The following is a 24,879-nucleotide window of genomic DNA, read 5'->3' as shown; positions in this document are numbered from 1 at the left end:
GCCCCCAATCCCTCCCAGCATCAGAGTCTTTTCCAATGAGTCAACTCTTCGCATCAGGTGGCCAAAGTACTGGAGTTTCAGCTTTAGCATCATTCCTTCCAAAGAACACCCAGGGCTGAACTCCTTTAGAATGGACTAGCTGGATCTCCTTGCAGTCCAAGGGACTCTCAAGAGTCTTCTCCAACACCACAGTTCAAAAGCATCAATTCTTCGGCGCTCAGCCTTCTTCACAGTCCAACTCTCACATCCATACATGACCACAGGAAAAACCATAGCCTTGACTAGACAGACCTTTGTTGGCAAAGTAATGCCTCTGCTTTTCAATATGCTATCTAGGTTGGTCATAACTTTTCTTCCAAGGAGTAAGCGTCTTTTAATTTCATGGCTGCAGTCACCATCTGCAGTGATTTTGGAGCCCCCAAAAATAAAGTCTGACACTGTTTCCACTGTTATCCTCATTACCTGCACCATTACTGGACTCAGGTCAAATATCAGGGAGGGAAAACAGCCCCGATCATCAACAGAAAATGGGATTAAAGATTTACTGAGCATGGCCCTGCCCATCAGAACAAGACCCAGATTCCCCCTCAGTCAGTCTCTCCCATCAGGAAGCTTCCATGAGCCTCTTATCCTTCTCCATCAGAGGGCAGACAGAATGAAAACCACAATCACAGAAAACTACTCAATCTGGTAACATGGACCAGAGCCTCGTCTAACTCAATGAAACTATGAACCATGCCGTGTAGGGCCACCCAAGATGGACCAGTCATGGTGGAGAGTTCTGACAAAACGTGGTCCACTGGAGAAGGGAATGGCAAACCACTTCAGTATTCTTGCCTTGAGAACCCCATGGACAGTATGAAAAGGCAAAATTACAGGAGACTGAAAGATGAACTCCCCAGGTCAGTAGGAGCCCAATGTGCTACTTCTCCAACATGGCGAAGAGTGGAGAAGTAACTCCAGAAAGAATGAAGGGATGGAGCCAAAGCAAAAAGAACACCCAGCTGTAGATGTGAACAGTGATGGAAGCAAAGTCCAATGCTGTAGAGAGCAATATTGCACAGGAACCTGGAATGTTAGGCCCATCAATCAAAGCAAATTGGAAGTGGTCAAACAGGAGATGGCAAGAGTGAACGTCAACATTTTAGGAATCAGCAAACTAAAATGGACTGGAATGGGTGAATTTAACTCAGATGACCATTATATCTACTACTGCGGGCAGGAATCCCTTAGAAGAAATGGAGTAGCCATCATAGTCAACAAAAGAGTCCAAAATGCAGTACTTGGATGCAATCTCAAAAACAACAGAATGATCTCTGTTCGTTTCCAAGGTAAACCATTCAATATCACAGTAACCCAAGTCTATGACCCGACCACTAATTGCACTCATCCCACATGCTATCAAAGTAATGCTCAAAAGTCTCCGAGCCCGTACGTACGTGAACCATGAACTTCCATATGTTCAACCTAGATTTATAAAAGGCAGAGGAACCGGAGATCAAATTGCCAACATCCGCTGGATCATCAAAAAAGCAAGAGAGTTCCTGAAAAACATCTATTTCTGCTTTACTGACTATGCCAAGCCTTTGACTGTGTGGATCACAACAAACTGTGGAAAATTCTGAAAGAGACAGGAATACCAAATCATCTGATCTGCCTCCTGAGAAATCTGTATGCAGGTCAGGAAGCAACAGTTAAAACTGGATATGGAACAACAGACTGGTTCCAAATTGGGAAAGGAATACGTCAAAGCTGTATATTGTCACTCTGCTTATTTAACTTCTAAGCAGAGTACATCATGAGAAACGCTGGGCTGGAAGAAGCACAAGCTGGAATCAAGATTGCTAGGAGAAATATCAATAACCTCAGATATGCAGATGACACCACCCTTATGGCAGAAAGCAAAGAAGAACTAAAGAGCCTCTTGATGAACGTGAAAGAGGAGAGTGAAAAAGTTGGCTTAAAACTCAATATTCAGAAAACTAAGATCATGGCATCTGGTTCCATCACTTCAATACAAACTGAGACAGACTATTTTTGGGGGCTCCAAAATCACTGCAGATGGTGACTGCAGCCATGAAATTAAAAGGTGGCTTGCTTCTTGGAAGAAAAGCTATGACCAACCTAGACAGCATGTTAAAAAGCAGAGATATTACTTTGCCAACAAAGGTCCATCTAGTCAAAGCTTTCATTTTTCCAGTAATCATGTATGGGTGTGAGAGTTGGGCTATAAAGAAATCTGAGCGTCGAACAATTGATGCTTTTGAACTGTGGTGTTGGAGAAAACTCTTGAGAGTCCCTTGGACTGCAAGGAGATCCAACCAGCCAATCCTTAAGGAAATCAACCCTGAACACTCGTTGGAAGGACTGATGCTGAGGCTGAAACTCCAATACTTTGGCCACCTGATGCGAAGAACTGACTCACTGGAAAAGACCCTGATGCTGGGAAAGAGTGAGGGCGGGAAGAGAAGGGGACGGCAGAGGATGAGATGGCTGGATGGCATCACCAACTCAATGGACATGAGTCTGAGTAAACTCCAGGAGTTGGTGATGGACCGGGAGACGTGGCGTGCTGCAGTCCATGGGGTCGCAGAGTCAGACACAACTGAACTGACCTGAACTTAGAGAAATTATAATCACAGACTTCTGTTTACATAAATTTATTCTACAAGTATTAACATCATTATAAACACCAGTTCCTAGAGGTGAATTGTACTTTTTAGTAAGAATTACTTTGTTATTTCAGGGTTCCTATATAAACCTATTTTAAAGTAACAGTTAATGAAAAATGTTCACCACCCTCAGCTGCCTGTAGTGGCCTCTAGGACTGGGTCTCACAGCTCCATTTCACTCTTCTAATTTGTGAAGAGGTCAGAAAGCCTAGGCTCCCTTGATGGGAGAGGACTGGACCTAAGTTAGGTCTGCAGCAGGGCATGTGGATGGCACAGGCTTGGCAGCTGCCGTCTTTCCACAGTTAGGACAGCCGACATATATGCCCAATAGGCACTGACTGGCCACAGCAGCCTGGCTGTCCAATCAGCTGAAGGGAGAGATGCAGCCGCAGCAGTGGTGGCAGAGGCAGTGGTGTGTGGCCTTGAAATCAGAAGGCCAGGAGAGACTCCCTGACCTCAGCTCCTCCAGCCCTTTCGACAGTGTTGTGGAGGGTCTACTTCTTAACAGATATCATGATGGCTCCAGTGGTTCCGTTTCCTGTCCTATCCGCTGACTTACAATACATTCACCTTAGGACAGTTCACGTCCTCTTACATTCTGGCCGGGACCACTATTATAAGCAAGTGACCAGGTGGCTGGCTCTCGCCACTCCAGTTCCTCCTCTGACCAGTCACTGCCAAGTCTGATCGTGCTTTAAGACAGCATATTCAAAAGCAGAGATATTACTTTGCCAACAAAGTTTACCCACAGGCCGAAAGGTGTACGCTCATCCACATATCTGCCGCCTGTCCTCAGCTCTGTGCTTTCACATCCACCCTTTCAAAGGTATCTGCTGAGCTGCATCTCACCTGCTGCGCCCAGGACTGGGGCTACAAGGCAAAACAAGACAGACAAGGTCCCTTCCGTCTCAGAGCTACAATCCAATCCCCGATTTCCCAATAATTACCCAAATAATGTTTAATTACAACTGTGGTGAGTGTAATAAAAAACTCAAGGTGCGTCTCACATGTATAAATGGAAGCCTAATCTAACCTGGGAAGATCAGAGAGAATCAATTCCCTTGAAGAGACACTTAAGCAGAAACGGGAAGATAGGTAAACTGACCAGATAAAAATTGTCAGCTTCCTGGGCAAAAGAAAAGAGCATGTGCAAAGGCCCTGAGACAGCACTCTAGGCGCTGTGAAGACAATCAAGGGACACAAGCTAGGTGCAAGGCGAGCAGCAGTCCACAGTAAGTGGCCAGCGAGGCGCGGCTCACACTGTTCCAACAGTGTCCTGAGTGCACTGTTCTGAAATGCTGCATGTGCTGAAAGGACTCATGTGCAAAAATGCAGCCCCCACCAAACAAGCTCCTTTAGGGTCTTGCAGCAAGTTTAGTGCTCGAATCCGATACAGCACTTAGCAGTGTGTCCTCAAGTCAAGACTGTGAAGAAATGAGTGTTTGATCTGAGTCAAGAGATCATACCTCTCCATACCAGGCAGTCTCTAGGGTTCAAGCATCTTCTGATTCCAACCACCCCAAAACTTACAAGGCAAGAGATGCATTTTTCATGCCAACCTATACATGCTCAGAGTGACAGCTAATATTTACTGCAGATGATAAATACTTCAAACAGTGAAGAGTACACTTTAAGTCAGCAAGGGGCTCTAAATCCTCCCTGCTCCGTGAAGTGCCGCCAACTAGTCACCGACAGAACTGCTTTCAAAGTCGTGCGGAGAGCCCACCAAGGCCTGAGAGAGGAAGGGCGGCACCATCTGCTTGCTCTTACTCTCCGGTCGCTCAACAGACTTGCTAAGAGTAGGACCAAGAGCAGGAAACTGGCACCTATGCCATCCTTTGCTCCTTCCTCCCTTCCCAAATACTATCAAAATCAGGAAGCACACACCGGTGACCCAGTAAGAAAACGTCAAAATCCAAGGGACAAACTTCTGCCAGTTGGTATAAGGCAATAGAAGAGGGAAATCTCTAGCCCTAAAGTCTAGTTCTGATACAAAGACCCATGGGGGAAGCATACTTTTTAAGAAAGAAAATTAAGTTAACTAGGAAATAGCTTCAAAATACATGAAAAGTTTGATGCAGTTTATTAGGCAGTGAAGAAAAAAAAAAAAAAAACATCAATACACATATACAGTATGGAACCACTTATAATAACTGAGCTGTAAAAATAAGACCTTTAGCATGTCTTTTAAAAGTATATTTAATTGTAAAGCAATTATCCTCCAGGGGCTTCCCTGGTGGCTCAGTGGTAAAGAATCTGCCTGCCATTGCAGGAGACATGGGTTCCATCCCACAGTTGGGAAGATGCCGTGCAGAAGGAAATGGCAACCCACTCCAGTCTTCTTGCCTGGGAAACCCCATGGACAGAGGAGCCTGGTGGACTACAGTCCATGGGATCACAGAAGAAGTGGACACAACTTAGCAACAATAGCAATTAAGTAAAACAATTTTATCCTCCAATTTTGAAAAAAAGTACAATCAGAATTTCACTACCTACATTTACTATGTCAATTGGCACACACGCGTGCGTGCCAAATCGTTTCAGTCGTGTCTGACTCTTTGCAACCCTATGGACTGTAGCCCGCCAAGTGTCTCTGTCCATGGGCTTCTCCAAACAAGAATACTGGAATGGGTTGCCAAGCCCTCGTCCAGCGGGATCCTTCTGACCCAGGAATTGAACCCAGGTCTCTTATGTCTCCCTACACTGGCAGGCTAGTTTTTTACCACTAGCACCACATGAGAAGCCCTGTCATCTGGTATACATAATAAATCCAAAATCAAGAAATAAACCAAGATTTCTAGATCATACCAAAGACTCAAAAACTTTACAAAATATATTTAATCATAGCAACTGCCTTACTGTGTCAATTTTTTTCAATTATTACAACTATGAAATCAAGTTTCATTCAACCAGTAAGTGCTTTGAACTATTTGCTTTTTTTTTTCCCCTTGAAGGACCAAGATGAAACAATGAAATAATTTAGAAGATCGTCTTAACACTATCCTAGATTCAGTAGCATCAGGAAAAAGCGCTGACCTTTCTAAATCCTGACTGTGGCTCATGCCCTTCACACCAACCACATCCTTGAGCTCTCGGTACTCTCTTCTGTCTCACTTCCTCCAGTTCTCAAAAACAAAACCACACACACAAGACCAAACAAAACCAAAATAAAAAAGACATCCATTCAATACACATCTACTGACCTCAGTGGCAATCCAACATGTGAGGAATACTAATGCTCGCTATTTCTCACATCAGAAAAAGTAAAAGTTTTGTCCTAATGTGAGAAGTACCTGATTATATCCTTCTCCCACCTCAAAAACTATAAACGCAAATGTCAACATGTGGTAAACAATGGCTTTCTCTAAACCTATAAATTATTTTAAGAAGCATTAGTGAAAATCTGATTTTACAAAGTACCTTTTGGCAGAAAGAAATCTGAACAAAAATTATTTTTGAATAGTTTCTATAAATAAAGAAAGGGAACTGCTAAAATTGTTATTCAATCTCTAATGAACAGATCTAATACTTCCTAGCATCTAACTATGTGATTGATTCATTACTCAAAATACATACAATATAAACTCAAATACTGGCCTTTTAAAGGCCCATTTTCCAGTATTTCACTAGTGTGGTGATGAGTAATAGAGCCTCAATACAGAAAGGAATTCATTCTCCAAAAATCACACACGTAACCCATAGCAGGTAAATATTAGTGCAATAATCAGGCGTGTGCAACTCACTGCCTGAAAGATTGGCCCCAAGTGACTTTACTATGATACTGAAAAGTGCTTCATAAACTTCCAGTCCAGTCACACGACCTCCCAGTAGCCGAGGACCGTCAGGGTAGTAAAGGAACCTGCCAATGGCGTGTGGCTGAGTCTTGTCAAGTATCACCTGCCCACTGAGGCGTGACTCATTTACACAGCGTTGAGGAAGAACAGGAAAGCTTCAGGAAAAGTCCAGGTCAAACAGTGCAGAAATCTTCAATTACCTTCCCAGAGACTGAATGCGGCTCCGGAGAACCCTCGGTCTCTCACCAGGGACACCAATTCACAAATAAGCCGGGTTTCATTTTTAGCCGTATGAGGGGTTTGTTTAAAAAAAAAAAAAAAAAAACTCTGAAACGTGTTTCCCGTGAGATTACTTATAAGACATTAAATATACATCAGTTCTCCAAAGCCGAAACATATACGCTAAAAATAAGAGTGTCTATTTCAAAGGCTGAGGCAGAAGCCCTCCAACTGAACAAACTAAAATTAGGTTCCTCTCATGTCTGGATCTCAAGAACACCCCTTCGACGTTCAAGAGGCACACAGACCAGGGTCCACATATAGACTCCCCTGGACTAGCCTGTCGGAGAGAATCGAGTTAAAACCTTCAGCAACAGAAGCAGCCCCGCGTCCAAGAAGACTCAAGTTAACGAAACCCCTTCTCTTTCGGGCCAAAATCCAGGCTGGAGCACAGCACGAACGCCCAGCCTCAAGCCCTTCCCCAGCTGCCTCGCTGAGCGCGCCCCAGGCGAGGAGTGCCGGGAGGATCGCCGGGAGGACCACTCGAGGACTGCCCCGAGGACCGCCGCACAGTCAGTCCTCCCGGTCGCCGGCCAGAGGCTGCCCCGGCCGCCCAGCCCCGCAGCGCCCGGGCGGAGAACGCGGCCCGCCCGGCCGCCCCACCCGCCGCGGCACCTGCCAGGCGGCCCGCGCCGGTCCGGCGGGAGCAGGGGACCCCGGAGCCCCGACCCGAGGGTCGCGCCGCGCTACCTTTGGCCTCGCAGTCGGCGCAGTATTTGTTGTCCTCCTCCCTCAGCAGCTTGGACAGGATGAGCTGGTGCTGCTCGTTCAGCTTCTGCGCCTTCTCCCGGCACGAGCGCGTCGCCATCGCGGCGGGGTGGACGCGGGCAGCAGCCGGGCGGGACGGGCGAGGGGCCGCGCAGCTGGACGCGCCGGGGGCCACCGGGGCCGCTCGGACTCAGCCGGGAAACGGCGGCCGCGGCGGCTGGAGCAGGAGGAGGGGCGGCGGCGGCGGCGGCGGCGGCGGCGGCGGCGGAGGCGGCAGGGCCGACGTGTCCCGCCTCCTCGCCGGGCCGGCCCCGCACGCACCGCCGAGCCGGCGAGGGGGAGGGGCCGGGGCCAAGGCTTCCGGGCGGCGCCGCCGGAAGGAACGGACGCTGACGCGCCGCGCATGCGCCGGGCCTCCCACGAACCCAGCCCGCGGGGCGCTTCCGCTCCGGTCTAGCGCACAGGTAGTTCCGGGAAGGTGCCGCGCCTTACGCGAAAGTGGACCGCTGGGCGCTTCCGCTCGCGCCCGGCGCCCAGGTGGTTCCGGCAAGGTGCCGCGCCTTACGCGCTTGTGGACTTCCGCGCTCTCTGCAGACGCTATCGTCGCTGGGGACCTCGAGTCTGACCCTGTAAAGGACGACCTTTCCGTGTGCTTCTTTGCCTTTGCACCTGCGGCACGACATTGGAAAGGCAGAAGTAATCGTAACTGGGCGGATTCTGTCATTCATTCAACGTTTCTTCACCGGCAAGTTGGAAACAGACACTGGGCTTGAAGCTGGAGGCCCGTATGGGACGTAATAGGCAAAACTGCCTGTTCTATTGTAGGGGTTGTGACATGTGTTATTGAAGGCCGACGTCGGTCGGTGGCCACTGTGCGCCTTGAGCTATTAAGTCATCCAGTCCTTAACACAGCCCTGAATAGTGTTGTCCGCATCCTACACATGGGGACATCCTAGCTTCCCAGGTGGCTAAGACGGTAAAGAATCTTCTTGCAATGCAAGAAACACAGGTTTGATCCCTGGGCTGGGAAGATCCCCTGGAGAAGGGAAAGGCTACCCATTCCAGTCTTCTTGCCAGGAGAATTCCGTGGACAGAGGAGCCTGGCGGGCTACAGTCCATGGGGTCGCAAGGAGTCGGACACGACTGAGCGACTAACACACTAACACACACGTCCTACAGAAGGGCCATGTGGCCTGGAGGAGTGAGAGGATTTGGCCCCACTGCTCCATCCAGGAGCTGAGATTCAGTACCAGAGTAAGGCCTCCCTCCCGTAAGGGCGAGAAGGACTGGGGTCCAGGAACGAAGGGCCCTGGGCCGGGTCGCTTTAAGGAGAAGCTGTATCACAATCACTTTTAATGCACAAGAATAGGGAAAGAAGACATTTTCTCAGAGCCCAGAGCTTGCAAGCCAGGCCCGTGGACTTTGAACCCTGGGTGAAGGAGTCTGAATGTTTTGGTGTGGTGTGGCATACTAGCAATTTCTAACATGGAACCTAAGGAATCAGAACAAATATGGCCCAGGCCTGTGGTAGGACGAATGCTAGGAAAGGCACTGGGCAGGAATCTGTGCGTTATCGGGCCAGTTCCTAGCCCATGCCCTGCAGAAACGTGACCCCCAACCCCAGGCTCACCTAGCCCCATTCTTGGCACAGAAGAAAATGTTTTTGGAATTAAACTGAATGGTGATGGCAGTGCAGATGTTGAGTAAATGAACTAATTACAGCTTAAACTGCATGACTCTTACAAATAACTAGGAGGACATTAAAGTAAGTGCTAATAAGCCGGAAAAAAAGTCATGTGGGAGACAGAACTAGGAGCCATTATCTTTAAGGCTAGCTTGATTTAGAGGGCCAGGGAGGGAGATTCTATGCAAGAGCAGCAGGCATAGAAACAAAGACTTGAAGTAGCTTGGAAAACAGACAGAGGGACAAGGATGCTACTTAGCACAAGTGAGAGATGAGGCTGGATAAGTCAAGTGCAACAGGATTGAAGAAGGCTGGTGACACCAGACAAAGCAATCTGGCCTCGATGTAGTAGCTGATGATAGAAAACCTGTAGACTCTTCACTAGGAGAGTAGCACGGGGAACAAGTGTAAGGGGATGCTTTGGGAAAGTTGGTCCAGCAGTAATCAGTTAACAAATATCATCTTTTAGTGTCTCCCTATCCCCGCCAGAAAAGATTCCTCCACTGCAAGGATTCAGAAAGAAAAAAACAAAAAACAGAACACAGGCTCACCACCAAGAGATCATCTACGTAATGGGTTGAAAGGTCACAGCAACATCTACATTTAATATAATGTATGCCACATGTGTACTTTTAAATGTTATAGTAACCACATTTAAAAATAAAGGAACAGGTGAAATTAATTTTAATAGTACATTTGATTTAATCCAGTGTATCCAAAATATTATCATTTCAACATGTGAATAATTTTAAAAGTTATTAGTGAGACATTTTTACATTCTCTTTTTGATATTGTCTTTTAAATCCAGTGTGTATTCTACACTTACAGCTTATTTCACCTTGTACTAGCAGAACTTCAAGGGTTTAGTGGCCACTGGTGGCTACACGACTGAATAGCCTGGCTCCAGCTGGTCAGCCCGGAGGTATTAAGAACCTAAGTTCAAGTTGATTGTCTGTTACAGATGTAGTAAGAAGAACAGAAGAGACTGGTACCAAAAACAACACTGTGTTCACTCATCAACATGTATTCAACAACTTCTATTCAGTTCTCCAATAATCTGAAACTTACAGTCTATCCAGGGTGAGAGACAAACATATTAATAGAAAGATGAAGAGACACATTGTAGAGTCTGCAGCAAATACATAGTGCTCTGGGAGCCAAAGGAACAGAACAGCAATATAAGAATTGGAAGAACTGGGTAAGGCTTCACCAAGTATGTGATGCTTAAACTTGGTTATAACAGATGTCGGAAGCTTTCAAGTGAATAGGGTGAGAGAGGAGCAAACAGAACAGTTTGAAACAAGATATGTACAGACTTCTCAAAATGCACGGTCGTGCTAGAAGCAATGGGCCTGGGAGGGCAGAAACCAGCATGTGCATGAAGAAGATGAACAGAGGAAAGGAATCAGGAAGAAGAAGAAGGACCAGGAGGTTAAGAGCTTTGTAGCCAAACTACATAGTTGGAATTTTTCCCTTTGGGCATAGAGAGCCGCCAGAAACCTTTACACGGAGAAAAGACCTGATTAGCTTTGTTTTCTATAACTACAGCAGCAAGCTGGAGAACGGGATAGGGGGAAATTTATCGGGAGAACAGACTACAGACAGCTTATAAAAACAGTCCAGAGAAGATACGTTGAGAGCCTATTTTAAGCCAGTAGCATAGGGTTTGGGAGAGACAGAATCAAATGATGTTTTAAAATTAGAAGCAGCAAGATTTAGCAGCTGACTGTATGCAGGGGTTGAGAGGAAGGAGGTGAGAACAACAGGGAGGTTTCCAAATCGGGAGACAGGTAAACGGTGATGCCATTAAGCCAGATCAAAATAGAAGGGACAGCACAGATTTGGGGTCGGAGGAGAAACGGTGTTTGTTTGAGGGCATGTTCAGTATAAGGTGTCCCCAGGTCTAATGGGACACCACATAGCTACTCCTAGAGCTCTTGTCTAGAGAGAATCTGGTGCTGGTCACTGGGAGTCCTCTGCATTTAAATGGTCATAGGAGCCATAGGGTGGGTGAGATTCCCTGGAGGAAAACATATAGAAAATCCCGAAGACAAAACTATGGGGGTTGCCAGCCAAATGAGTGGACAGAGAAAGGTGACATGTGGCCAGGAAGAGAACAGAGACCTTTCAAGGAGGGATTTCTGAGAAGTAAGCATGCGTGATCAGTTGCTCAGTTGTATCCAACTCTTTGCAACTCCATGGACTAGAAGAGTGAACAGCAATGCTAGCTGTTCTGGAAAAGTCATTTAGTTTTAGGCAACACACACAGCATGTAGTCACAGGTCCGTACTATGCACTGTTTTCCTGCATGACTGGCCCATAGCCAGGAACAAGGGAAGAGGAATCATCTGCTGAGGCGCCCAAGGGCCTGTGATTGTGATTTAGATAAAATGTTGAGGAAGAGGTGGAGGTGGTTAGAAGAAAAAGAAGATGTAGGTTCATGGGTAGGAAGCAGAGCTTACCTGAAGCGTGGATGGGAGAGGGGAGGACAGGGAAGGAGGTATCTGAACTGCATGGGAGAGGTCAGGTAGAGCAGCCCAGTGACCACGGGCTCCCCAGGAAGAGAGGCAATCAAGAGTCCTTAGGAAATGGATGCTGACAACTAAAGAAGACAGGTCTGATGGCAGCTCCCAAGGAGGAGCAGGAACTGGTACTGATGAGTCTAGGATGTCATGGTGTCTATAGATGTCTACTGATGCTCGTGGCTGGGAGTGAGGTTGAAGGTTTGTTTCTGCAGATTCTTAGAGAAGGGAGGTCCCTTTAGGCTCTGAAATTCTGTTTCCAGTTGGGGAGAAAAAGATGAGAAACAATTTAGAGAATCTGAACACAATGGAGCCAGGGTTCCACAGAGGACACCGTAAAAGAGAGACAATGGGAGGGTGGGGAGGTGAGTCGGAGGAGTGACGTGGACAAGAGGGGCTGGAGGGTGGAGGCGGCATGTCTGCTGAGAGCCGTGAGAACAAGGGTAAGAGCAGATGGAACCATTGGGTGTTGACAGTCCCCACAACAACCTCAGAGGTAAATTCTACTGAACTCACTATTCATGAAAGAAAATGGCAGCCAGGATGGGCTAATTCATGCTGAGTAACAAACCCCTAAATCCTAATGATGTCAAACAGAATGGTGATGCTATAGGCTTGTGCATTGGCTTGGTAGGGACTCTGCTCCACACTCAAGGACCAGAGGACTCTGTCATCTTTCAGGGAAAAGGCAAGATGACAACTGTCATAAGGCTTCCCTGGTGGCTCAGCAGTAAAGAATCTGCCTGCCAATGCAGGAGATGCGAGTCTGATCCCTGGATTGGGAAGATCTCCTGGAGAAGGAAATGGTAACCCACTCAAGTATTCTTGCCTGGAAAATCCCATGTATAGAGGAGCCTGTTGGGTACAGTCCATGGGGTCGCAAAGAGTCAGATGCAACTGAGTGACTAAACAATGACAACAACAGCTGTCTGAAGGCTTCTCCCTAGGGACGCACACCTGCTCCCAGTCTCAACCCACTGGCCAGAGCAAGTGCATGACCCCTCCTAATACCAGGGGGACCAGCAGTGCAAGTGGACTGTGTACCTAGAAGGACAATTGAAATTCTTGCTGCCCAGTGCAGAAACCGGGACTCAGAGAGGTGGAGCACTTTGTTGAAAGTTGTCTAGATATTTAGTAGCATGACTGACTTGTGTGCATTTTTTGGCATCCAGGCCCTGCTCTTTTCATAAGCTGTGCTACCGCTCAGGATGGAAAACCGTATAGAACAAGTTAGATCCAGCAATGACAAAAAATAAAGAGAAGCCAAGTGCTCTGAAGCCAGAGGAGCACACACACATACTCAGCGATATGTAAACATACACAAGACAAACCACCGCAAAGAGCAGAAACCCAGATTTTGTTTTTGTTTCGTTTTCAGCCTTACGCCAGTTCCATCAGCGTCTTTGAGCTTCCTGTAGTCAGCCGACCTGGTGTGGGGCACTCACTCTCCACTGACCTTTAGGGACACGTGGACCCGATGGTGAGCAGCGTGTGCTCTGTGTTAAAGGTGTGTGACTTCCAGATGCTTGCCCCCCACCTGCCTCCTGAATGTGTGGGTTTGAGCAAGTATCTCAAGAGCCCACAGCATCGCACTCTTCAATGTAGGGAAACATAAATTTCCAAAGTCTTTCTTTAAAATTGAAGTATAGTTGATTTTCAATGTTGCCTTGCTTTCAGCTGTATAGCAAAGTGATTCAGTTATATGCATATTCTTCTTCAAATTCTTTTCCCTTATAGGTTATTATAAGATACTGAGTATAGTTCCCTGTGCTATACAGTAGATCCTTGTTGGTCATCTATTTTATATATGATACTTTGTATATGTTAATCCCAAACTCCTAATTTATCCCTTCTAATTTTCTCCTTTGGTAACCAGAAGGTGGAGAAACATAACTTTTTAAGTAACTTTGAAAGAACGGAATCTGGGGTAGGGCTAGCTAGAGAGCTTGAGAATGACAGTACACAGTTCCATAATTAAAATGGATAACTAACAAGGACCTACTATATAGCAATACTGCTCAATATTATGTAACAACCTAAATGGGAGAAGAATTTGAAAAAGGATAGATGCATGTATAACTGAATCACTTTGCTGTACACCTGAAACTGAAACAACATTGTTAATCAGTAATACTCCAATATATCAATAAATTTTTTAAATATAAATTTCAAAAAATAAAGTAAAAAGGGGGAATGTAATACACAAAAATATGTCTATATTTGCCCTAATTCACTTCTGGTCTGGATCATGTTATATTCTATTGAGTCTTTTACCCTTTCCCCACTTAATATCACATTTTACAGAGTTTCTGCATGTCAACTTAGAACCTAATATGAAACAATGGATTGATTCAAAACTGGGAAAGGAGTATATCAAGGCTGTCACCCTGCTTATTTAACTTCTAGCAGAGTACACTATGTGAAATGTTGGGCTGGATCAATCACAAGCTGGAATCAAGATTGCTGACAGAAATATCAATAACCTCAGATATGAAGACGATACCACCCTTATGGCAGAAAGTGAAGAGGAACTAAAAAGCCTCTTGATGAAAGTGAAAGAGGAGAGTGAAAAAGCTGGCTTTAAAACTCAACATTCAAAAAACTAAGATCATGGCATCTGGTCCCATCACTTCATGGCAAATAGATGGGGAAACAATGGAAACAGTGACAGACTTTATTTTTTTGGACTCCAGAATCACTGCAGATAGTGACTGCAGCCGTGAAATTAAAAGACACTTGCTCCTTGGAAGAAAAGCTATGACCAACATAGACAGCATATTAAAAAGCAGAGACATTATTTTACCAACAAAGGTCTGTATAGTCAAAGCTATGGTTTTTCCAGTGGCTATGTATGGATGTGATTGGACCATAAAGAAGGCTGAGTGCTGAAGAATTGATGCTTTCAAATTGTGGTGTTGGAGAAGACTCTTCACTGAGAGTCCCTTGGACAGCAAGGAGATCAAATCAGTCCACCCTAAAGGAAATTAACCCTGAATATTCATTGGAAGGACTGATGCTGAAGCCGAAGCTCCAATACTTTGGCCACCTAATGTGAAGAGCTGGTACATTGGAAAAGACCCTGATGCTGGGAAAGATTGAACGTAGCAGAAAAAGGGGATGAGATGGTTGGATGGCATCATCAACTCAATGGACATAATTTTGAGCAAACTCCAGGAGATGATGAAGGGTAAGGAAGCCGGGTGTGCTGCAGTCCATGGGGCCGCAAAGAGTTGGACATGACTGAGCAAGTGAACAACAACTTACAAAAACCTTGAGTAATCAGAAATGCGTGGTCAATTTCAAGACTTAAAACAATCACAACAACAGCAAAGCTCTTCTGTAGTCAGATTTTCTGCTTTCACACAGGTAGCCTGGGCAGTGATGTGATACAACTCAGTCAGGCCAGTTATTTGAGGGAAGACTCAAAGATTATTGACTAAAGGCTATGTCACCATAAGTAAGAGACACAGACACAAGGCAAAGGCTGTGTGTCCTGCCATTTTTTTGAGTATACTGGGCATTTACTGACTTTGTCCTCCAAGAATCCAGCCCCACCTCTGCCAGGAGAAACACCCAAGATTTTCCCTGGGGGCAATCACCCCCTTCATCTGTTGAATCCAGTTATGAAGGAGTGGCTGTCACCCAAGGTCCCTGTACCTCCAGGGGCATGTGACCGAATTAGGTCATTTAGACACTGTCCTCTTGGAAGTTGAGTATGAGAGGAGTAACCCAAAAACAGAGACAGCTGAAGATGGCTCATCCCTGTGGAGGTCTGTGCACCTATTTGATCCTGCTCCCTGCATCCTCACAGCTGAACACCTGTCCTTTCTGGAGACTGACTCTGTAACCTTCCTGTGGGTTCCTTGCCTGCCCCAATAAGACTGCGAATTCATTCCTGTTTTGTTTTTATTATTGTTGTTCAGTCACTCAGCCGTGTCTGACTCTTTGTGACCCCATGGACTGCACCATGCCAGGCTTCTTTGTCCTTCACTCTCTCCTGGACTTTGCTCAGATTCACGTCCATTGAGTCGGGGATGCTATCTAACTGCCTCATCCTCTGCCGCCCCCTTCTCCTCCTGCCTTCAATCTTTCCCAGCATCAGGGTGTTTTCCAAGGAGTCAGTTCTTTGCATCAGGTGGCCAAAGTATTGGAGATTCAGCTTCAGCATCAGTCCTTCCAGTGAATATTCAGGGTTGATTTCCTTTAGGATTGACTGGTTTCATCTTAGATATAAAAAGTCAAACTAGAACTGATTTATATGGAACACCAAAATTATTGATAATGAGCCGTGTACCATTTGGTGGAAATGGAGGGGGTGTGTCCTTGAAGAACTCAGCCTCTTTGCCTAGTCATCAGAGGAGCCTATTCCTCTTTGCCAGGCCTCTGAGCTTGGTAACCTTGGTGGGATGAAATATTTTATACATGAAATTTTCTGTCATTCTCATTCTTGACCTTTTTACCAAAATGGTTCATATTATCTCAGTAATTTTAAACTAGAAGTAGCATCATTTTTTAGGACAAAGGGAAAGGAAATAGGCATAGGTTTATTTTTAATTGTCTTTAAAATATTATTTATCCTTTACCACCTTAGGATAGGCAGAGATTTCTTAGGACATGAGATGCACTGGCTATAAAAGAAAAAATATTGAAAATCTGAGTTTATTAAAATTTAGAACTTCTGCTCTTCAAAAGATACCATTAAGAAAGTGAAAAGTCACCGTACATGTTAAATTTACACAATGTTTAAGGGAAACATTGTGTGTCAAGTTATGTTTCAAAAAAGGTGGCTAGGGGAAATGTAAATTTTGAAATATATATACTAATATATATGAATATATACATATACATATGTTTTTGGTTGTGTTGAAAGGCTTGCAGGATCTTAGTTCTCCAATCAGGGATTGAACCCAGGCCCTCGGCAGTGAGAGTGCAAAGTCCTAACTACTTGCTGCTGCTAAGTCGCTTCAGTCGTGTCCGACTCTGTGCGACCCCATAGACGGCAGCCCACCAGGCTCCCCCGTCCCTGGGAGTCTCCAGGCAAGAACACTGGAGTGGGTTGCCATTTCCTTCTCCAGTGCATGAAAGTGAAAAGTGAAAGTGAAGACACTCAGTCGTGTCCAACTCTTAGCGACCCCATGGACTGCAGCCTACCAGGCTTCTCTGTCCCTGGGATTCTCCAGGCAAGAACACTGGAGTGGGTTGCCATTTCCTTCTCCAGTGCATGAAAGTGAAAAGTGAAAGTGAAGACACTCAGTTGTGTCCAACTCTTAGCGACCCCATGGACTGCAGCCTATCAGGCTCCTCTGTCCATGGGATTCTCCACTGGACCTCCAGAAAATTCCCTGAAAATATATTTTAAAAAAGAAGATAAAGATGCAAGCAGTAGATTTGGAGAAAATATTTGTAAGGCACCATAAATAGAACTTATTGAGAGAATATATAAGAAACTCCTGCAATCAATAGTAAAAAGACAAACGACCCAATAAAAATGGCAAAAGACTTGAGACACATCAAAAAGAAGATACATGCATGACTAATAAGCACATGAAAAAGTCTTCAACATTACTAGTCATTATGGGAGTGTATGTGAAAACCAGTGAGATTACCACTCACCCACCAGAATGAATAAAATTAAAATGACTTGACAATACCAAATATTAAGTAGGTTGTGAAGCAAGTAGTACTCTATAGCTGGGGGGAATATGAGATATTATGGCCATTTGTTTAAGCATATTTTATTTATTTATCTGGCTGTGCCGGGTCTTCCTTACTGCACCAAGGGAAGCCTGGCTGTGACGAGTGGGGGTTCCTCTCTTGTGAGGCGTGGGCTCCTCGTTGTGGAGGCTTCTCCTGCTGTGGAGCTCAGGCTGTAAGACATGTGGGCTTCAGTAGTTGTGAGATGTGGGCTCCGAAGTCGTGGCGCCTGGGCTCTGGGGCACAGGCTCGATAGTCGTGGCACAAAGACCTAGTGTTTCCACAGCAAGTGGGGTCTTCTTGGCTCAAGGATCAAACCGTGTCTCCTGCGTTAGCAGACAGATTATTCATCACTGGCCCTCTCAGGAGGGCCTCGAACTTACACATCCTTTCCAGCCACAACTGTTACTTTGATCTCTATCCCAAGAGTTATAGGAAGTTAGTGGAGTGCTTCAAACTCAGGACTGACATGATCAGACTTATGTCTGAGAAACAGCCATTCCTGGCAGCAGGGCAGGGAACAGACTGGATGCAGGGAGGGCAGTCAGGCATCCTTAGTCGGGGTCTGAGTGGGATAATGAAGAATGGACTGGAGTGGTGGCTGTGGAGATGGTCACAAGTGTGTGGGCTTAAGACGTGCTGAGAAGGCAAAAGCAACAAGACCTAGTAATGGGCAACAGAGGCAAGTGGGGAGAAGGAGGGGTCAGGGATGACCCTGAAGTTATGTTCCGGGGATGTAACACGCAACAGTGAGATTCCAGCTGACGATATTGTGTTGTCTATTTGGAATTTGCTAAGAGGATAAATCTTAAATGCCATCAGCACAAAAAGAAAGAAAAAAGGAAAGAAATTAGAACTTTGTGAGGTGAGGGACATGGTAGTTAGCTAGATTATGGTACACATTTCACAATGTATGTGTGCACGTATATATATAGCAAACCATGTAGTTGGACCCGTAAATATATACAACTTTAAATGATCAGTTCTGTCTCAAAGCTGGGGTAAGGGGGAACCGTGAGTGAGATTTCGGCCTTGTGCAGCTGCAGTCATGGTATTCCTTGAGTGAACACCAAAGCAGGAGTATGTTTTAGATAATCTTGAGCCTGAGAGCCTGTGAAATATCCAATTGGAGGTGTCAGGCAGGAGGTGGACATCTGAGCCAGGAGCTTGGTGGGGGAGGGCTGAGCTGGAGGTACAAACTCATGGCTCAGTACTGCATTTAAAAAGCTGTGGACCTGGATGAAAGCAGTGATGAGGGAGAGCTGACTGAAAACAAAGAGGACCTGGGATTGAGACTTAAAAATCATCAATAGTTATTGACTATCAAGCTAAGCACGATTCCCTGGTGGCTCAGCAGTAAGGAATCCTCCTGCCAGTGCAGCAGATGCAGGATCCATCCCTGGGTGGGGAAGATCCCCTGGAGCAGGAAATGGCAACCCACTCCAGTATTCTTGCCTAGAAAATCCCATGGACAAAGAGGCCTGGTGGGCTACAGTCCATGGGGTCGTGGAGAGTCAGACACGACTTAGCAACGAAGACAACAACAACAAGCATGATCATGGGGACTTCCCTGGCAGCCCAATGGCTAAGACTCCACACTCCCAGTGCAGGAGGCCTGGGTGCCATCCCTGGCCAGGGAACTAGATCCCACACGCTGCAGCTACGAGTTCAAATGTGGCGACTAAACATCCCCATGCCTCAACTGAAAGAACCCGCTGCAAAGACTGCAGATTCCACATGCCTCAGTTAAGGCCTGGCACAGCCAAATAAACAGATAAATATATATATATATATATATATATATATATATATTTTTTTTTTTTTTTTAAAGCTAAGCATGGAGAAGGGAATGGCAACCCACTCCAGTATTCTTGCCTGGAGAATCCCCATGGACAGAGGAGCCTGGTAGGCTACAGTCCATGGGGTCGCAAGAGTCAGACACGACTTAGCAACTAAAACCAACCAACAAACCAAGCATGATGAACCCACACAGGTGACCAAGAAAGAGCAGCCAGAGACATAATCTTTCACCTTACTCACCTAACTTTTTGTGTAAGAAATCACCCCCAAATTTAGTACCTTAGAACAGCCGCCACCTGACTGCTCACAAGCCCGTGGGGCAGCACCCACCTGGTCTCAGCTAGCTGGTTCCGAAGTGTCACGTCCGGTCCCCCATGCCCCTGTGACCATCCAGAATGCCCTAGCTTGGGTGGCTGGTGCAGGCTGGCCTAGCTGACCCATCTGGTGGCTCAGCTGTGGTTGTTGTAGCCATGCGTTCTGGGAAACAAACTCACTCAGAAGGACAATGCAGGTAGTGGAGTGCAGTTTATTACACCAGTGGGCCCAAGGCAGAGTCTCCTCTTAGCCAACGACCCTGAACAGTTTTTGTGAAAACCTTATATACCCTAAGTGTATGTGCCCAAACCCACCTCCCCAAATTCCTGGAAACTAGTCTGAACAAAGGAAAAGAACCCGTGATTCATATGCCTTAAGCCTAGGTAGTTGACAGTGGACAATTATCAATAGGCCTGTGGTCATACCCCAATAAGCATAATAGAATGTATGATTCAATTCGGTTACACAGATAATTAGGATATTCTTTACTGGGAGCCTGGTTTTCCAGTTGATATGTCATTTCCATAGATACTGGGCATAGAGCTCAAAGTCCACAGTCCGGCCCAAGATGGAGTCCTGCTTTCAAGATGGAGCCTGTTCTGTCTGTTTCCTCCTTCAGGGTGGCTGAGGTGACTGGGCCAGTCAGGTCTCTCTCCTCACAGGTTTTCTCTGTCACACGGCAAAGGCTGAATTCCGAAGAACAAATCCCTATACACTAAGGTCATGTTGGCTGATATCCTACTGACCAAATCAGATTCCATGTCCAAATTCAAGAGTCAAGGTGGGAGAAGAGACGGGAGGAAATCTGTGTCTACCTGAAAGTGCGGGTGCTGGGGAGGGTCCCGTGGGGATCAACAGTGGTCACAACCTACCAGTGCTTCTCTAAGCAGCCTCTGCTGGAGGCTCCTTCTCCACATCCCAGGCTTCTCGTCTGGCTGATTCCACCCATCTTTCAGGCTCATCCAATTGTCACAGGTTTGTTCGTTTTATTCCCTCCCATCCCCACAACAGTCCTACAGCAACAGCCACATCTAATTCCAATCTCAGTTTCCCCATGAAGCCTCCGTAGATGACTTTGGCCTTCATGGTGATCACCCCTCAAAGGAAAGGCCTGGCGAATGGGTTTTAGTCCTAGCCTCTAACTTGAGAAAGTAATGAAGACACGTGTGTGAGAACAAGAGGTCAGGGTTGACACCGAGCAGGGCCCTCAGCACAAGGCCCTTCTGAGGCCCCGGTCCTGTAATCACGGGAAACAGCCTTCCTTCAGCCTCCAGGACCTTCCCTGACTTCCAGTGGGCAGATTGAATCAGGTGTGAATCAGTGAAGGGAGGGGATAAGGAGACAAGGGAGAAACAGTAGGAAACAACAGTGCAGCCTGGGGGCAGGGTCCCAGGTCTCTATCAAAGGACTCACACAACAACAGCTTTGAGATGTTTTGCAGAGACTGAAAAGCCCTCCAGGTGGGAGAAGTCCACAATTAACGAGGTATGCTGCCCAAAGCTTGCAGACCCCAGGCAGGTTGGAGCCAGAAGGCTGCTGCTGATGACTCCCACCTACCTCACCGCCAGCCCTCAGAAGGACGTCCACGAGCTGATCGTGACCTCTCTGCACTCCTCACTACCAGCCTCCAAGTAGGGGACACACAGTTTTGAGGGCATTCACCCGATGTGTCCCCCTTTGCCAGGCACTTTGTCCTCCACTAAAGCTTTTCTTTTCTACTTCACCCAGAGCTCTGTCCTGGAGATTTACTCCAGTGGCAGGGTACAGAGGTCAGCTGTGGCAGATTCAGGTTCAGGGGTCCTGTCCTCTCTTGCCCTAACTTGTAAACTTGTGTCGGGTTATGTACTTGAGTGATGCTGGTTACAGTGGCCCCATCTCCAGCAGGGATAAAGACTCACATTCCCACACAGCACCGTGGCGGGGGGAACTCATTTGACAAGCAAGCCACCAAACAAGTGCTTCTCGGTATGTGCTTTTTAAAATAAAAATAGATACTATTCCAATCAACCTACAATACCAATTAGTCCTGTAAATGGTTAGTCAGCCTCATTTTAGAAAAGGCCAGCTCTTGTGGAAAACTCATGGTAACAAAAAGACAAAAATAAGATTACTCCACAAGCTATTTTCACATGGCCTCCTAGAGAGGCAGCAGGCATCTCAGTGATGCACGTAACATAGAATTTTCTTCAGACATATCTGAGGCTCTAATCAGCCAGATCCTGTTCTGGGAGTAAATGAATCCCAAATACAAGCAAGGCATCTGCAAAGGGCTTAACTCTTACAAGTCTCCTGACCTCAGAAACATATTCTGGAACAACAAGTATGGTTAGATTGAATTGAACAGAGAGGGAGCAAAACATTCTGAGTTACAGTGGTCATTTGGGAAAATCTAAATGTGCTTTCAGATGACCTATTTACACTTAAATAATTTGGAGGTGACAGAGAGTCAGGGATCCTCAACCCATTCCCAGCCTGTGTTCTCTCCTGCAGTGATTAATTCATCCCTCATGCAATACCTGAATCTTCACCTTTCTTCCCTGCTAAGAAATTCTCAGGCATTTCAATTGTGAGGCTGTTTACCAGAAAATAAGTTCATAAAGGTAATTTCCTGTGAGGCTGGTCTTAGTATTTTTTCACCTTCTAATAATATATATATATATTTTATGCACAGTGGTCTTAGTAACAAAGATTCGAATAGGTCAGTGACTCACCTTTGGTTTGTTTGTTAGAAAGTAGGGGAAAAGGAGGAACAAGCAGAGAAGTGGAAGATGATTATATTTAGATAATTTTAGAAACATTTTAACTGGAATGAAATTCAGTGAGGAATCTTCAGGTTCAGTTCAGTTCAGCCGCTCAGTCATATCTGACTCTTTGTGACCCCGTGGACTGCAACATACCAGGCTTCCCTGTCCATCACCAATTCCTGGAGCTTGCTCAAACTCATGTCCATCTTGTCGGTGATGTCATCCAAACATTTCATCCTGTGTCATCCCCTTCTCCTCCCGCCTTCAATCTTTCCCAGCATCAGGGTCTTTTCAAATGAGTCAGGTCTTCACATCGGGTAGCCAGAGTATTGGAGTTTCAGCTTCAGCATCAGTTCTTCCAATGAATATTCAGGACTGATTTCCTTTAGGATGGACTGGTTGGATCTCCTTGCAGTCCAAGGGACTCTCAAGAGTCATCTCCAACACCACAGTTAAAAAGCATCAATTCTTCAGTGTTCAGCCTTCTTTATAGCCCAACTCTCACATCCATACATGACTACTGGAAAAACAATAGCTTTGTCTAGACGGACCTTTGTTGGCAAAATAACGTCTCAGCTTTTTAATATGCTGTCTAGGTTGGTCCTAGCTTTTCTTCGAAGGAGCGTCTTTTAATTTCATGGCTGCAGTCACCATGTGTAGTGACTTTGGAGGCCTGAAAATAAAGTCTCTCACTGTTTCCATTGTTTCCCATCTATTTGCCATGAAGTGAAGGGACCAGATGCCATGATCTTCATTTTTTGAATGTTGACGTTTTAAAAAATCTTATTTATTTTTTAATTGAAGGATAATTGATTTACCGAATTTTACTGCTTCCTGTCAAATCTCAACATGAATCAGCCAGAGTTATACATATATCCCCTCCCTCTTAAACCTCCCTCCCATCTTCCACCCCATCTCACCCCTCTAGGTTGATACAGAGCCCCTGTTTGAGTTTCCTGAGCCACACAGCAAATTCCTATTGGCCATGGAGAAGAAATGCAAAAAAGCAAAATGGCTGTCTGGGGAAGCCTTACAAATAGTTATGAAAAGAAGAGAAGTGAAAAGCAAAGGAGAAAAGGAAAGATATAAACATCTGAATGCAGAGTTCCAAAGAATAGCAAGAAGAGATAAGAAAGCCTTCTTCAGCGATCAATGCAAAGAAATAGAGGAAAACAATAGAATGGGAAAGACTAGAGATCTCTTCAAGAAAATCAGAGATACCAAAGGAACATTTCATGCAAAGATGGGCTCGATAAAGGACAAAAATGGTATGGACCTAACAGAAGCAGAAGATATTAAGAAGAGATGGCAAGAATACACAGAAGAACTGTACAAAAAAGATCTTCACGACCCAAATAATCACGATGGTGTGATCACTGACCTAGAGCCAGACATACTGGAAGGTGAAGTCAAGTGGGCCTTAGAAAGAGTCAGTACAAACAAAGCTAGTGGAGGTGATGGAATTCCAGTTGAACTCTTGCAAATCCTGAAAGATGATGCTGTGAAAGTGCTGCACTCAATATGGCAGAAAATTTGGAAAACTCAGCAGTGGCCACAGGACTGGAAAAGGTCAGTTTTCATTCCAATCCCAAAGAAAGGCAATGCCAAAGAATGCTCAAACTACCGCACAATTGCACTCATCTCACATGCTAGTAAAATAACGCTCAAAATTCTCCAAGCCAGGCTTTAGCAATATGTGAACCGTGAACTTCCTGATGTTCAAGCTGGTTTTAGAAAAGGTAGAGGAACCAGAGATCAAATTGCCAACATCCGCTGGATCATGGAAAAAGCAAGAGTTCCAGAAAAACATCTATTTCTGCTTTATTGACTATGCCAAAGCCTTTGACTGTGTGGATCATAATAAACTGTGGAAAATTCTGAAAGAGATGAGAATACCAGGCCACCTGATCTGCCTCTTGAGAAATCTGTATGCATGTCAGGAAGCAACAGTTAGAACTGGACATGGAACAACAGACTGGTTCCAAATAGGAAAAGGAGTACGTCAAGGCTGTATATTGTCACCCTGTTTATTTAACTTCTATGCAGAGTACATCATGAGAAACGCTGGACTGGAAGAAACACAAGCTGGAATCAAGATTGCCGGGAGAAATATCAATAACCTCAGATATGCAGATGATACCACCCTTATGGCAGAAAGTGAAGAGGAACTAAAAAGCCTCTTGATGAAAGTGAAAGAGGAGAGTGAAAAAGTTGGCTTAAAGCTCAACATTCAGAAAACGAAGATCATCGCATCCGGTCCCATCATTTCATGGGAAATAGATGGGAAAACAGTGGAAACAGTGTCAGACTTTGTTTTTCTGGGCTCCAAAATCACTGCAGATGGTGACTGCAGCCATGAAATTAAAAGACGCTTACTACTTGGAAGGAAAGTTATGACCAACCTAGATAGCATATCCAAAAGCAGAGACATTACTTTGCCAACAAAGGTTCGTCTAGTCAAGGCTATGGTTTTTCCTGTGGTCATGTATGGATGTGAGAGTTGGACTGTGAAGAAGGCTGAGTGCCGAAGAATTGATGCTTTTGAACTGTGGTGTTGGAGAAGACTCTTGAGAGTCCCTTGGACTGCAAGGAGATCCAGCCAGTCCATTCTGAAGGAGATCAGCCCTGGGATTTCTTTGGAAGGAATGATGCTAAAGCTGAAACTCC

General features: G+C 45.6%; 1 protein-coding gene across 5 annotated transcripts in view; it reads right to left on the bottom strand.

Moving 5' to 3' along the window:
- The window catches only part of SMAP1 (small ArfGAP 1), a 190,218-nt gene extending 182,431 nt beyond the window's left edge, over positions 1 to 7,787 (bottom strand). For 2 of the 5 annotated variants that reach the window (XM_027550875.1, XM_027550874.1), the window contains exon 1: positions 7,436 to 7,787. In XM_027550875.1, the coding sequence (XP_027406676.1) occupies positions 7,436 to 7,553 (118 nt within the window). In that variant the 5' untranslated portion in view covers positions 7,554 to 7,787. The remainder of the gene's footprint in view (positions 1 to 7,435) is intronic. The other 3 variants (XM_027550873.1, XM_027550876.1, XM_027550878.1) reach the window with 3 other exon arrangements.
- Positions 7,788 to 24,879: the final 17,092 nt, after the last annotated feature.

This window comes from Bos indicus x Bos taurus, chromosome 9, assembly GCF_003369695.1.
Source record: "Bos indicus x Bos taurus breed Angus x Brahman F1 hybrid chromosome 9, Bos_hybrid_MaternalHap_v2.0, whole genome shotgun sequence".
In the NCBI taxonomy this organism is placed as follows: Eukaryota; Metazoa; Chordata; class Mammalia; order Artiodactyla; family Bovidae; genus Bos; species Bos indicus x Bos taurus.
This window is presented reverse-complemented; position numbering and strand designations above follow the sequence as displayed.